This window comes from Nomascus leucogenys, chromosome 20, assembly GCF_006542625.1.
Source record: "Nomascus leucogenys isolate Asia chromosome 20, Asia_NLE_v1, whole genome shotgun sequence".
Classification (NCBI taxonomy): Eukaryota; Metazoa; Chordata; class Mammalia; order Primates; family Hylobatidae; genus Nomascus; species Nomascus leucogenys.
The window spans coordinates 38199668-38213566 of NC_044400.1; the positions used below are offsets into that span (position 1 = coordinate 38199668).

A 13899-nucleotide genomic window follows, 5' to 3' on the forward strand; every position below is an offset into this window, starting at 1 on the left:
TTGCTTACTGTCTGACTCCTCTTATGAGAATATAAGCTCCAAGAAGTAAGCCATTTTTTGGTCTATTATATTCACTGCCATAACTTCAGTGTTGAGAACAATGCCTATTATAGCAGATTCTCAATACATACTGTTGAATGATGAAAATTCCTAATTAAATTGTAAATTATATTATTTCTAAGGTGGGGTACTGAAAAACAGTTTCTAGGGATATATATATATATACTTTTTGTTTGTTTTGTTTTGTTTTGGCAACAGGGTCTTGCTCTGTCACCCAAGCCGGAGTGTGGTGGTGCAAACATGGCTCACTGCAACAACTTCCTGGGCTCAAGGGATCCTCCTGCCCCAGTCTCCCGACTAGCTGGGACCACAGGCGCACTCCATGCCTGGCTATTTTTACTTTATTTTTTGTAGAGGCGGGGTCTCACTATGTTGCCTAAGCTGGTTCTGAACTCCTGGACTCAAGTGATCCTCCCAAAGTGCTGGGTGTGTGAGCCACCGCACCTAGCCCTCTAGGAATATTCTCAATATATAGTCAGAAAATTTCCATACTTAATGTTCTGTGGCATTAAGTATATTAATGCCAGAAACTGGTCAGAAAATGTCCAGCTATTTAAAATGGTCTACTAGCTTGTCTACATATTTCTAATAATTTCTTATGAATATAACTTAAATCAAGCTCCAGGGTATAATTCAAACAAACAAGCTGATAGTCACACTAAACATTTAAAAAATCACATAAAAGCTATTGCTTTTTCAAAAGTGCTTCTTTGGCCAGGCACGGTGGCTCACACCTGTAATCCCAGCAGACTGGGAGGCTGAGGCAGGCAGATCACCTGAGGTCGGGAGTTCAAGACCAGCCTGGCTAACACGGCAAAATCCCATCTCTACAAAAAAATACAAAAATTAGCCAGGAGTGGTGGTGGGCACCTTAGTCCCCGCTACTCGGGACGCTGAGGCTGCAGTGAGCCAAGATCACACCACTGCACTCCAGCCTGGGCAACAGAGCGAGACTCCATATCAAAAAAAAACCAAAAAACAAAAACAAAAGGGTTCTTTACATAGAGGAAAAGTAATACTTTAGTGTCAAAACTGACCCAGATTCAGAAGCTCTGTAATAACATCCTGTAAGTTATTTGCATATAACAACCACTATCCCTTATCGCCAAATAAACTTCATTTTATCACTTTAACTGTCCCCTCTGCTTCTCGTGACCATTTTCAGCTTAAACTCTCACCACAAAGCACATATTGTTTTCTATAATAAAGCCAAAATAAGTAATTTTAAGTACATGGCTGCCAAGTAAATAAAAAGCAGAAAAACAAAAACAAAACCAATCATGCATCCATCTTTTACTATCTGAGTGTTTCATAAAACAGACTGAGAGAAATACAAGAAGAAATATTTTTCCCACATTTCTGCCCACACTGGCATGCTACATTAAATGTTATAAATGGCCACAGACACATTTTGTCAGCTTTGTGAATGCTATTAAACAAAAGAGCATAAAAGCAATTTAAACCTAAAATGCCAAATAGTTTTACATAACAAGGGAAATGAATACATTTACTCAGCACTTAACTGTTAGCCAGAAAACACGCTAGGCTCTTTCACATAACACTTAACCCTTAAAATTACCTTTCAAGGTTCATCATTCTTATGAGACAACTGAGCTCACACAAGTCAAATAATGCAGTGACAGAGCAATTAAGGGTTAGAGTGAGAACAAGGTCTCTGTAGTTCTCCACTTTTATCTTTCTACCACACCAGTTTCTCCAAAGAGTGGAATGTGAGATGATTTTATACAATAGCAGACATTTTATATCTGAATAGTTATTTAACTTGTATTAGAAAAAAGCTTATACGAAATTCATTGTTTCATGGATATTATTCTTTAGGATGAGGCTAAATAAAAACAAGATTTTTTTAAAAGCTATTAAGTAAATGATAGAACAGGGTTATGTGAACATGGGAAAAACTCTCATGATGGTATGAACAATGAGATTTGAAAAATGTTCCAAAGAATTGCTTCCTAAAAACACACTGCTCAACATTTATGGTTTTTGACTAAAGAAAGCAAAGAGATGAATTTGCAAGCAAAATTATAGACATACCTGACATAGTTTGATCAAGTTTGTGGATAAGAGATTTTTTAGCACACTCAACATCAGGACTTGGGTAATCCAAAACTTGCCTGCACCAAACTAATGGACTAACCGATTTCTGCATTGGTGTAAGTTTTTTCTTTGGTGATGAATACAGCCTAGAAGAAGACAACAAAAAACAGAAAATTCCTTATTAAGCACAAGGTTATATAAAACAGGGATCCTTTTGGATCGATTTAAATAGGGGAGAAGGGAGTAAAAGTCATGAAGTATATTTTAAATCACCCACATTTACTTACTGCACAGGAAGAAAATTATAGTAAAACAATCAATATAAATCCAAATTCCAAGTACTAAGTGAACCCAAATGAGGTATTCCTAAAGTAGGTGTTTTACTAAGACTATGAGAAAACACCTGTCTTTCCAACAATTTATTCTGTTTTCAACAGTACTTGACTAACTCCCTAATATAGCCATATTATTAAATCTAGCTAGGAAGCAGAAGAAGGAGCTAAATTCCTTGCTCTCCACCTATTTCCCTTCCCACCACATACAGAAACATCTACCATTAGTGATTCATTCCTTTTAGTTAAGCAGTATCCAATTTGTAGTCCTCTTTTCAAATGACAATGTGTTGGAGAAAAGCAATACTTTAACCCTAAATAACTAAATGTGAATCAATTACTAAATTGCTTCAGTTTCAGAAAAGGACAAGAGACAGTATTTTATAAGCTAATGGGGAAGGTATACAGAAGGGAAAAGTTGAGCAGAAGATACGGAGGTGTGTACATAAATTTTCTACTTCATGTTTCTCAGATTAATCCAGATTATGTCAGTTACTATTAATTTATTTCAAGTGTGACTCCATATGAAAAATGCAAATATTGATTTCTAACCAGGGTGATTTTCAAATTAAGACACTTTAAATGGAATTTATGAAGCAAACAAAATTAGGCTTTGATACTGTATATCTAGTGAAAGGTTTCAATAAGGAGTTAATAATTTCACATTTACATTAATCAAGTTAGTGTAATAACATGAAGTGTTGTTTCACTGTAAATATTTAAATAAATATGTATCTACAGAACTACAATAGACAAACTACTTTTAGTGGCAACAGTACCTTTTCCATCACTTGTCTCTTTTCCCCATCTATAACTTAGGTCTGTCATTCACATGTATTATTTAGTTTTGATCAAGATCATCAAGGCTAACTAATGGGGTAGATGACCATTTCTCTAGTCTACAATCCAAATTCATTTGGACAAAAATAGTGAAATAAAATCTCAATTTATGGAATAACTATCAATTCAAAATGAAATCAATGGGGTTCATTCTCTTTCCAATTTAAATACTGCAAAGATTCCTTAACAAAAATCTCTACCTCAGCAATTACACTTTAAAAATTGTGGTAAATATTACATACTGATATTCTATGTCAGCAAATGTTTAGCAAGGTAAACCTCTATAGATGAATAATAACAATAATAAAACCATTTTATGACATTATCACTACTCTTTCAATATATGTATTTTTCCTACACTGACTGGTTTTACATAATTTATCCACATGGCTCACATGTACTAAGTACATAGTTCCCCTACTGCTGGCTATAAAACTCCCTTTTAAAAAGTGCAAAGCAGGGCCGGGTGCAGTAGCTCATGCCTGTAATCCCAGCACTTCGGGAGGCCGAGGCGGGTAGATCACCTGAGGTCAGAAGTTCAAGACTGGCCTGGCCAACATCTCTACTAAAAATACAAACCCCATCTCTACTAAAAACACAAAAATTAGCCGGGTGTGGTGGCGGGCACCCATAATCCCAGCTACTCGGGAGGCCAAGGCACAAGAATCGCTTGAACCCGGGAGGTGGAGGTTGCAGTGAGCCAAGATCACAATCACACCACTGCAGTCCAGCCTGGGCAACACAGCAACACTGTCAAAAAAAAAAAAGCCTCAAAAACATTATGTTCAGTAAATGCATACTGACACATAAGAATCCATTTATATGAAATGTCTAGAAAAGCATAGGGAGCAGAAAAGATTTGTGGTTGCCTAGGGCTGGAGGTAGGAATGGGAACGAGGTTTCTTTTTAGGGTGATATAGATGTTCTAAAATTATATGGTAGTGATAATTATGGTAATGGTTTGATCATTGTAAATATACTAAATTCACTAACATATAACGACTTTTATGGTATGTTGATTATAAGCTATGAATAAATTTTATGGTATATAAATTATATCTTGATAAAGCTGTTTTTAAAAAGTTGCAATGTGCGTTGGCATCTTTAAAAATACAGAAACTACTACAAACTAAATGAATACAACAATAATTCAAAACCAACTAAAACATCACAACTGCCCCCCACCCCCAAATCCCATTTCTTTTCTGTTGTTAATAGCATTATAATTCTTTCAGTTATAAAGACTAAAACTTGTAATTTAGGATTGCTCCATCTTATTTTCTACTCTTATCAATAATCTGTCACCAAGACTTGCTGAGCCTACCTTTATAAACTATTTTTTTCTCCCATTCCTGTACTTGCTCCCTTAATTGGGAATACAGAATGCTCCTTCCTTCTATTAGCAGATTAAAGCAACTTGTCCATACTTATTCATATCGATGAAAAGGGAGACAATGATTCAGTAAGCCCTGGGCACACCAACTTTCTATATCACTCTACCCTCTTATTTCAGTGTCCCTATGTATTACTACCTGAAGTCTAGAAACAAAGGGCATTGGCCCATATGATATTGGCACAAAATTCCTTGGTCAGGTAACCTTTGGTTGAGGTTTCAAAGTACATACTTCTAAACCTGCCAGAGGACACATGAACTGAGCTGTATCACATAACTGAATTCACCTTTAGCAGGACAGAGTTGTTTAAGTCTCTCAATTTAAAAGGAAATCCTAAGTAAACTCTCATTACAAATAAACCTATTTGTAATAACAATACATATCATATTCTTTGCTCATATCTTACAAACACATGGACTTGTTCAAAATAACTATTTTTCCCACTAAAAACATTTTTTTCATTTTGACACTTAAGAATTTCTTAAATCACAAAATATGATTTAATCAAGAGGGACACAATTCTGATGAACACAGCAAGTTTATTTACAGTTAATGCAACCTAAAGCAGGTTGAGATTTAACAAGTTTTTACTTGCTTAAAAAAACAAACATTACTTCATTATCCTATTACTACTAAAATTAAGTCATGGAGGCCCAATGGGGAGCTGAGCCTCCAACCTGGCAAAACAAGGAACTGGGACATCCTATTCAAATGCAGATAGTCAGACTGGATTAAAAAATAAGACACAACAATACATTGTCTACAAAAGAAACATCGTAGATTCAAATTCATAAATAGGTTGAAAGTAAAAGAATGGGGAAAAAATAAGACCATGAAAAAGTAACTATAAAAACTGGAGTGGCAATTATTAGACAATAGACTTTAAGATACAAAAAAATTACTAGAAACAAAAAGGAAGATACAATATTATAAATTTAAACATACCTAACAACAGAAATAGAACTGAAAAGAAAAATAAACAATTCAGAAATTTTGTTTTGGGGTTTCAATAGCCGACTCTTAATAACTGAAAAAAGAACTACATGGAGAATCAGAAAGAATACAGAAGACTTCAGCAACACTATCAATCAACTTTACTTAACCATTTATGGGACACTCCATCCAACAGTAACAGAAAACACACTCTTTTTAATTGCACATGGAACATTCTCTGGGATAGACCATGGGTTAGGACATAAAACAAGTCTTACTGAATTTTTAAAAACTGAAATTATTTAAAGTATGGTTTCTGACCACAATGGAATTAAATTAGAAATCAAAAACAGAAAGCAACTTAGTAAATACCAAATATTTGGAAATTAAACAACATACTTATAAATAACAAAGGTCAAATAATGTATCACAAGGGAAATCAGAAACTACTGTGAACTGATTAAAAACAAAAACACAACATACCAATATTATGTGATGACACTAAAAAAGTGCTTAGAGAAAAATTTGTAATTTCAAACACTTATATTAGGAAAGAAAAGAGGTCTAAAATCAATAATCTAAGCTTGAAAAATTAGAACAAGAACAAATTAAACCCAAAGTAGGCTGGGTGCGGTGGCTCAAGCCTGTAATCCCAGTACTTTGGGAGGCCGAGGCTGGTGGATCACCTGAGGTCAGGAGTTCAAGATCAGCCTGGCCAACATGGCAAAACCCCATCTCTACTAAAAAATACAAAAATTAGCGGAGTGTGGTGGCGGGCACCTGCAATCCCAGCTACTCAGGAGACTGAGGCAGGCAGAATTGTTTGAACCCGGGAGGTGGAGGTTGCAGTGAGCCAAGATCCCGCCACTGCACTCCAGCCTGGGCAACAGAGCAAGATTCCGTCTCAAAAAATAAAAATAAATAAATAAATAAACCCAAAGTAGCCAGAAGGAAGGAAATTATAAAAATTAAACTAGAAATCAGTGAAATAGAAAACAGAAAAGTATAGGGGGAAAAAGTGCTTTTCTGGTTTTTTTGTTTGTTTGTTTGTTTTTTGAGATGGAGTCTTGCTCTGTTGCAATCTCGGGTCACTGCAACCTCCGCTTCCCAGGTTCAAGCTATTCTCCTGCCTCAGCCTCCCGTGTAGCTGGGATTACAGGTGCCCGCTACCACACCCATCTAGTTTTCTGTATTTTTAGTAGAGACGGAGTTTCACCATGTTGGCCAGGCTGGTCTCAAACTCCTGGCTTCAAGTGATTCGTCTGCCTCAGCCTCCCAAAGTACTGGGATTACAGGCGTGAGCCACTGAACCGGGCCTATTTTTTTTTTTAAAGACATAAAAGGATAAATTTTTAAGTGAGATTGACCTAGGAAAAAAGAAAATATAACTTACCAAAAACAAATAGAAGAGAGGACATCGCCACAAACACTACAGGCATTAAAAGGAATATAAGTGAATATTATGAACAACCTAATGCCAGTAAAATAGATAAAACAGATTAATTCCTAGGAAACATAAATTACCAAAAAAACCTCTAAAAACTCAAGAAACAGAACCTGAATAGACTTATAAAAGAGACTGAATTAGAAATTTAAAAACCAGCCTGGCATGGTGGCTCACACCTGTAATCCCAGCACTTTGGGAGGCTGAGGCGGGTGGATCACAAGGTCAGTAGATTGAGACCATCCTGGCTAACACGGTGAAACCCTGTTTCTACTAAAAAAAAAAAAAAACGTAGCCGGGCATGGTGGCACGTGCCTGTAGCCCCAGCTACTTGGGAGGCTGAGGCAGGAGAATCGCTTGAACCTAGGAGGTAGAGGTTGTAGTGACCCGAGATTGAGCCACTGCACTCAAGCCTGGTCGACAGAACAAGACTCTGTCAAAAAATAAATAAATAAATAAATAAATAAATAAATAATTAATTAATTTAAAAACCTTCCCAGAAAGAAAAGTTCAAGTCCACATGTTTTCATGTATTAATTCTATCAAATATTAAGGAAATAATGCCAATACCAATCCTACACAAACTCTTTCAGAAAAACAGACTTAATGGTAAAAGACCAAATACTTTCTCCTAAGAATGGGAACAAGGTAAGAACGTACACTCTCATACTTTTATTAAATAATATACAGTACAATAAGGCAAGAAAAAAAAAAAAAACTAAAGGCATCTTGATTGAAAAGAAAGAAGTAAAACAAGGCCGGGCATGGTGGCTCACGCTTGTAATCCCAGCACTTTGGGAGGCTGAGGTGGGAGGATCACGAGGTCAGGAGATCGAGACCACGGTGAAACCCCATCTCTACTAAAAATACAAAAAATTAGCCAGGCGTGGTGGTGGGCGCCTGTAGTCCCAGCTACTTGGAGAGGCTGAGGCAGGAGAATGGCGTGAACCCGGGAGGCGGAGCTTGCAGTGAGCCGAGATTGCGCCACTGCACTCCAGCCTGGGCGACAGGGCAAGACTCTGCCCCAGAAAAAAAAAAAAGAAAAAAAAGAAGTAAAACATGTTTAATTGCAGACAACATGATCCTGCATATAGAAAATCCATTGTAAAACTCTTAAAAAGAAATAAGATAATAAATGTGTTCTGCAAGGTCACAAGACACAAGATCAATAAGCAAAAAACTATTTCTAAACACTATCAATAAGCAACCTGAATATGAAATAGATATAACAATTTCATTCACAACAGCATCAAAAGGAATAAAATACTCAGGAATAAATTTAACGAATGAAATGCAAGATGTACACTGCAAACTACAAAACACTGCTGAGAGAAATTAAAAGAAGACATATGAAGAGATATACCATGTTTATAGATCTGAACACAAGACCGACAAGATGTTAACTCCACCAAACTGACCTTTAGAATCAACATACCCTAGAAACCTCAGCAGGCATATTTAACAGAAACTGACAAGCTGATCCTAAAATTTATATAAAAATGCAAAGGCCAAAGAATGGATAAAACAATTTTGGGAAAAAAAATCTTTTTAATTTTGCAAATCTCTGGACTTGCCTGCTCTTCAAATTCATCTTGTACACTGCAGCCAGTGTTTTCTAAAATACAAATCTGACTTTATTAGTATTCTTTTGCTAAAAATTCTGTGCCAGTTTCCCTCTGCCCTTAAGATGGAGTTTTTTTCTAAAAATGATCCCCACAGCTCTTGAGACCTAACCAATGACTTAACTGTTGCAGTTCTTTAGCTTCATTTCTCACCTTCCTCCACCACACAAATTTAAATAGCAGCCATATGGAATTAATTTCTATTCCTGGAAAGCTCAACACTTTTGCTTCTAGGTCATTTGTGCATGTTGTTCCCCTTGCAACAAGTTTCATTCCACTTTTTGCTTACCTCACCCTCCCCTGCTCAACTTCACCCAGCTCTTCTCTATTTTCTACTGGGTATCAGCTTAAATGTCAATTCTTCAGGAAAACCTTCCTGGAACATCTCTAGTAAGACTGTATTAAGTGTCTCCACTATGTACAACATTGATGCAAAATGTTTTAAGAAAGTATCTTTGTAGACATTTAGATTGCCCTGTCAAAAAGGAAATTCTATTCTTTACACCCATTCTAATAAGAGACTATATTTTATTCATTTTTGTCCTGTTTGAATTTTTTGAGTTGGTATTTATAATTTGAAAAGAGACATTTAAAAATGTGTTGGAGGCAATAAAAATGCTACACATGAACTTCACACATTATGCTAAAAGAAGCCAGTCACAAAACATCGCAGATTGTATGATACCATTGATATGGAATGTCTAGAATAGGCAAATCTGAGACAAGTTGATCAGTGGTTGCCTGGGGATGGATGAGGGGGTGGAGAGAAGGAATGGGAAATGACTACTAATGAGTATGGGGTTTCTTTTTGGTATGCTGAAAATACTCTAAAACTAAATTATGGTGATGGTTGTACAATTCTGTGAATATATTAAAAACTACTGAACACTGAAAACCACAGTACACTTTATTTATTTTTTATCTATTTATTTATTTTTTTTTTGGAGACAGAGTCTCACTTCGTCACCCAAGCTAGAGTGTAGTGGTGCAATCTCGGTTCACAGCAACCTCCATCTCTCAGGTTCAAGTGATTCTCATGCCTCGGGCTCCCGAGTAGCTGGAATTACAGGCGTGCACACCACCATGCTGGCTAATGTTTGTATTTTTGGTAGAGACCAGGTTTTCCCAAGTTGGCAGGCTGGTCTCAAACTCCTGACCTCAAGTAATCCACCCACTTCAGCCTCCCAAAGTGCTGGGATTACAAGCATGAGCCACCATGCCCAGCCCACAGTACACTTTAAACATGTGCATTTTATGGTATATAAATGATATCTTGATAAAGCTGTTAAAATGTGATAGGAATAAATTGGCCTTTCAAAATGCCACTTTTTCCCTTAGAACAATCATTACAAGGGAACTAACCACTATTTTTTTTTTTTTTTTTTTGAGACGGAGTCTCGCTCTGTCACCCAGGCTGGAGTGCAATGGCGCGATCTCGGCTCACTGCAACCTCCGCCTCCCAGGTTCAAGCGATTCTTCTGCCTCAGCCTCCTGAGTAGCTAGGATTACAGGCGCGCACTACCATGCCCAGCTAATTTTTGTATTTTTAGTAGAGATGGGATTTCATCATGTTGGTCAGGCTGGTCTGGAACTCCTGACCTAGTGATCCACCTGCCTCAGCCTCTCAAAGTGCTGGGATTACAGGTGTGAGCCACCGTGCCCGGCCTAATCACTATTAGATACAATTTAAGTATACTGTTGAATACTGAGTTGTTAGAAATGTAATTAAGAATAAAGTAATATAAAGCTTACAATAAAAAGTCATATTTTGGCCCATATGTCACACATACCTGTATAATATGGTGATTAAAGACAACTAAGAATATAACTATTTTTTTAAGTGTAATAACTTTCAGCAATATGGAAATGTACAAATATAAGAAATGATAATAACCTCCCTTTCTCTACCAAAATTATACCCCAAAATTATTTACAATTTGGAGTACGTCTCTCTAGACTTTTCTTCACATTGTTAATATACTTCTTCACATAGTAGACATATATTAATAAGTAAATAATGGCGAGAGGAAAGGAGACATGAGTTACTTTACTAAACCTGTGGTAACTGCAGGAATCGCTTTTCATATTGTAGCCAGCTGAAAGTAGGCTACTGAAGCCAAGGACGAAAATGATTTAAATTTAAGATAAAAATAAGTTATATTAAAAGCATTATTGAAATAAATTTCTTTAGATGCAAATTTTTTACAGGCTGAGGAAAATAATCAGACTTTTACCACCCCTAAATCATCCCCGTCTACCTATTCACTGAGTAAGGTACATTCAATGCAAAAGAACAGACACTGTCTTCACAATGTTCAATGCACAATCCCCAACACAGACACTTATACATGTTCAAATATTTGGATCTGAATTCACACTGAAAAGCAATATGAAAAGAGATAAAGGGAGGATACCAAAGTAAATTAAAGTGGCCACTTTGAGATTGTAATTTTGTTTCCATTTTAATAATTCTATCATTTAAAAAACTTTAATAAAAGTTTATCTTATTATCTTTAGGCTGGGCGTGGTGGCTCACGCCTGTAATCCCAGCACTTTGGGAGGCTGAGGCAGGCAGATCGCCCGATGTCAGGAATTCAAGACCAGCCTGGCCAACATGGTGAAAATCCATCTCTACTAAAAATACAAAAATTAGCCAGGCGTGGCTGCGGGAGCCTGTAATCCCAGCTACTCAGGAGGCTGAGGCAGGAGAATCTCTTGAACCCGGGAGAAGGAGGGTGTAGCGAGCTGAGATTACACCATTGCACTCCAGCCTGAACAAGAGTGAAACTCCACCTCAAAAAAAAAATTAAAAAAATTAAAAAATACAAGTATCTTTGGTTTTACTCACAAGCAAATATAATTTAATAATTCTAAACCATTAGGATACATTGCTTATAATGCTTTAACAAGCTTTCTTAGTCAATGTAACAGTAATTATTATGATTTATACTGTATCAAATGCTCATTACATGTCAGGCATTGCTTCAGTATTTTAAATATAGTAACTCTTTCAATCTTCATTACAAAATTATAAGATCGGTATTATTATAATCTCCATTCTACAGATGAGGTCACTGAGACAAGTGAGCTAAGTAACTTGTCCAAGGTGGCACAGCTATTAAATGGCAAAATCAAAATTGCTCCAGAAGCAGTACTCTTAAGTATTATACTTTGCTGTCTAAAAGCATTGCTAAAAAAAGAATATAAAAGATTCCTAAGTTAAAGACTTTAATAGGGCCAGGCGTGGTGGCTCACACCTGTAATCCCAATACTGTGGAAGGCTGAGGTGGGAGGATCACTTGAGGCCAGGAGTTCAAGACCAACTTGGGCAACATAGTGAGACACTGTCTCTACAAAAGTTTTTTAAAAACATCAGTGGGGCCGGGTGCGGTGGCTCACACCTGTAATCCCAGCCTTTGGGAGGCCGAGTCGGCGGAACACCTGGGGTCAGGAGTACAAGACCAGCCTGACCAACATGGAGAAACCCCATCTCTACTAAAAATGCAAAATTAGCCGGGTGTGGTGGTACATGCCTATAGTCCCAGCTACTCAGGTGGGTAAGGCAGGAGAATCACTTGAACCCGGGAAGTGGAAGTGGAGGCTGCAGTGAGTCGAGATCATGCCACTGTACTCCAGCCTGGGCAACAAGCGCAAAACTCCGTCTTGGGGAAAAAAAAAAAAATCAGCCGAGCATGGTGGCAGGTGCCTATAGTCCCAGCTACTTGGGAGGCTGAGGTGGGAGTACTGCTTGAGCCCAGGAGTTCAAGGCTGCAGTGAGCTATGACTGTGCCACTGCACCCCAGCCTGGGCAACAGAGAGAAACCCTGTCTCTTGAAACGGGAAAAAAAAAAAAAAAGACTTCAATATAATCATTTTAACAGCCACAATGTTCCCTGCTCTCTTAAGCCTTACCAACTATAAAATATAAGGTTTCAATCAATCCCACCTACTACTACAACCAAAAATCACAATTAAATTGAAGAAAAACATATTCAGTTCAAATATATAGTGTCTTTTTTAACTTCTAGATTGTTCATAGTGCTACTTTATTATTATATTTGGCCCATTAGCTAACTAAAAGACATACAATACTGTATTTATATAAATATATATAATATGTTCTTCTGGTTTTTAGAGGAATATTAAAATATCAATAATACTAATAATTATTAGCAAGGCAAACTCATTAATAAAGTTTTAGAACAGAGCTATTTTCAAGCACTGAAGTGACATTAGTTGCAGGGTAGAATATATGTGTATATAAACAGTATGTGTGACAGAACACAAAACAACATGGTGAACCCAAAAAACAGTGCGAAGCAAGCAGAGTATGCTGTAGAAAACCTTTTAAAGAACTTCAAACTTTTAGAAATAGCTATTATGATTCCGTTTTCATTTCATGACTCACTTTATTCCCATTCCACTATGGCATGGTTTATTTAATTTTAAGAGAATTAAAACAATTTTGATATTCCGTGGAATGTCACTAAACTTGAGGTTGAGAATTAAGTCTTTAAAAAACAAACTTCTAGAGCTGAGCCATAACTATGCACCTGGGCATGCTGGGAAACACTAGTTACAGTGAGACCAACCTAGACTGCGTCAATCAGAAACTGAGTTGCTTCTTTTTGAGAGAAGGTATCAGGAAGACAGGGAGTCTCAAACTATTCCAGACTCGCAAACTGTGGCAACAGCTGCAATACAGTCTTTATGTATACTAGTACAGATCTTTTTGGCTGCAACTGCATATATAGATAGCAATTACTAACACAAGAAGTTTTTAGTCCATAGAAAACATACATGGGTATATGTATGGATATGTGCATATATAATATATACATATAAACATTACATACATGCGTGATCCATGCAGTTTCTTTTAGAGTACTTTGCTTTTTAGTGGCTAAAACAGGATCTTACCCACAGAAACCATGTTAGTTCCTGGCTAAAACGTCATATTTTCAGCAAATTATATATTATTCAAATCCAAGATAATAATGCATAGTGCTACAATGACTTTTAATAGTTTGTCAACTTAATGATTTAGGTTTAAAAAATTAACACTTTTTCATATGGTTGATAAAGCATCTACGAATACATTATCTTGTATTGGAAAAGATACAGGAATATAAAGTTTGAACCCACAAAACACTGATAACAAAGGTTTATTAACACAGTAAAGATTTAAAAATTGTCATATCAGAGAATTTTCTATC

General features: G+C 36.6%; 1 protein-coding gene across 2 annotated transcripts in view; it reads right to left on the bottom strand.

Moving 5' to 3' along the window:
* The window catches only part of SLAIN2 (SLAIN motif family member 2), a 79574-nt gene that overhangs the window by 50524 nt on the left and 15151 nt on the right, over positions 1 to 13899 (bottom strand). For both annotated transcript variants that reach the window (XM_003258428.4, XM_030801117.1), the window contains exon 2: positions 2116 to 2264. In XM_003258428.4, the coding sequence (XP_003258476.2) occupies positions 2116 to 2264 (149 nt within the window). The remainder of the gene's footprint in view (positions 1 to 2115; positions 2265 to 13899) is intronic.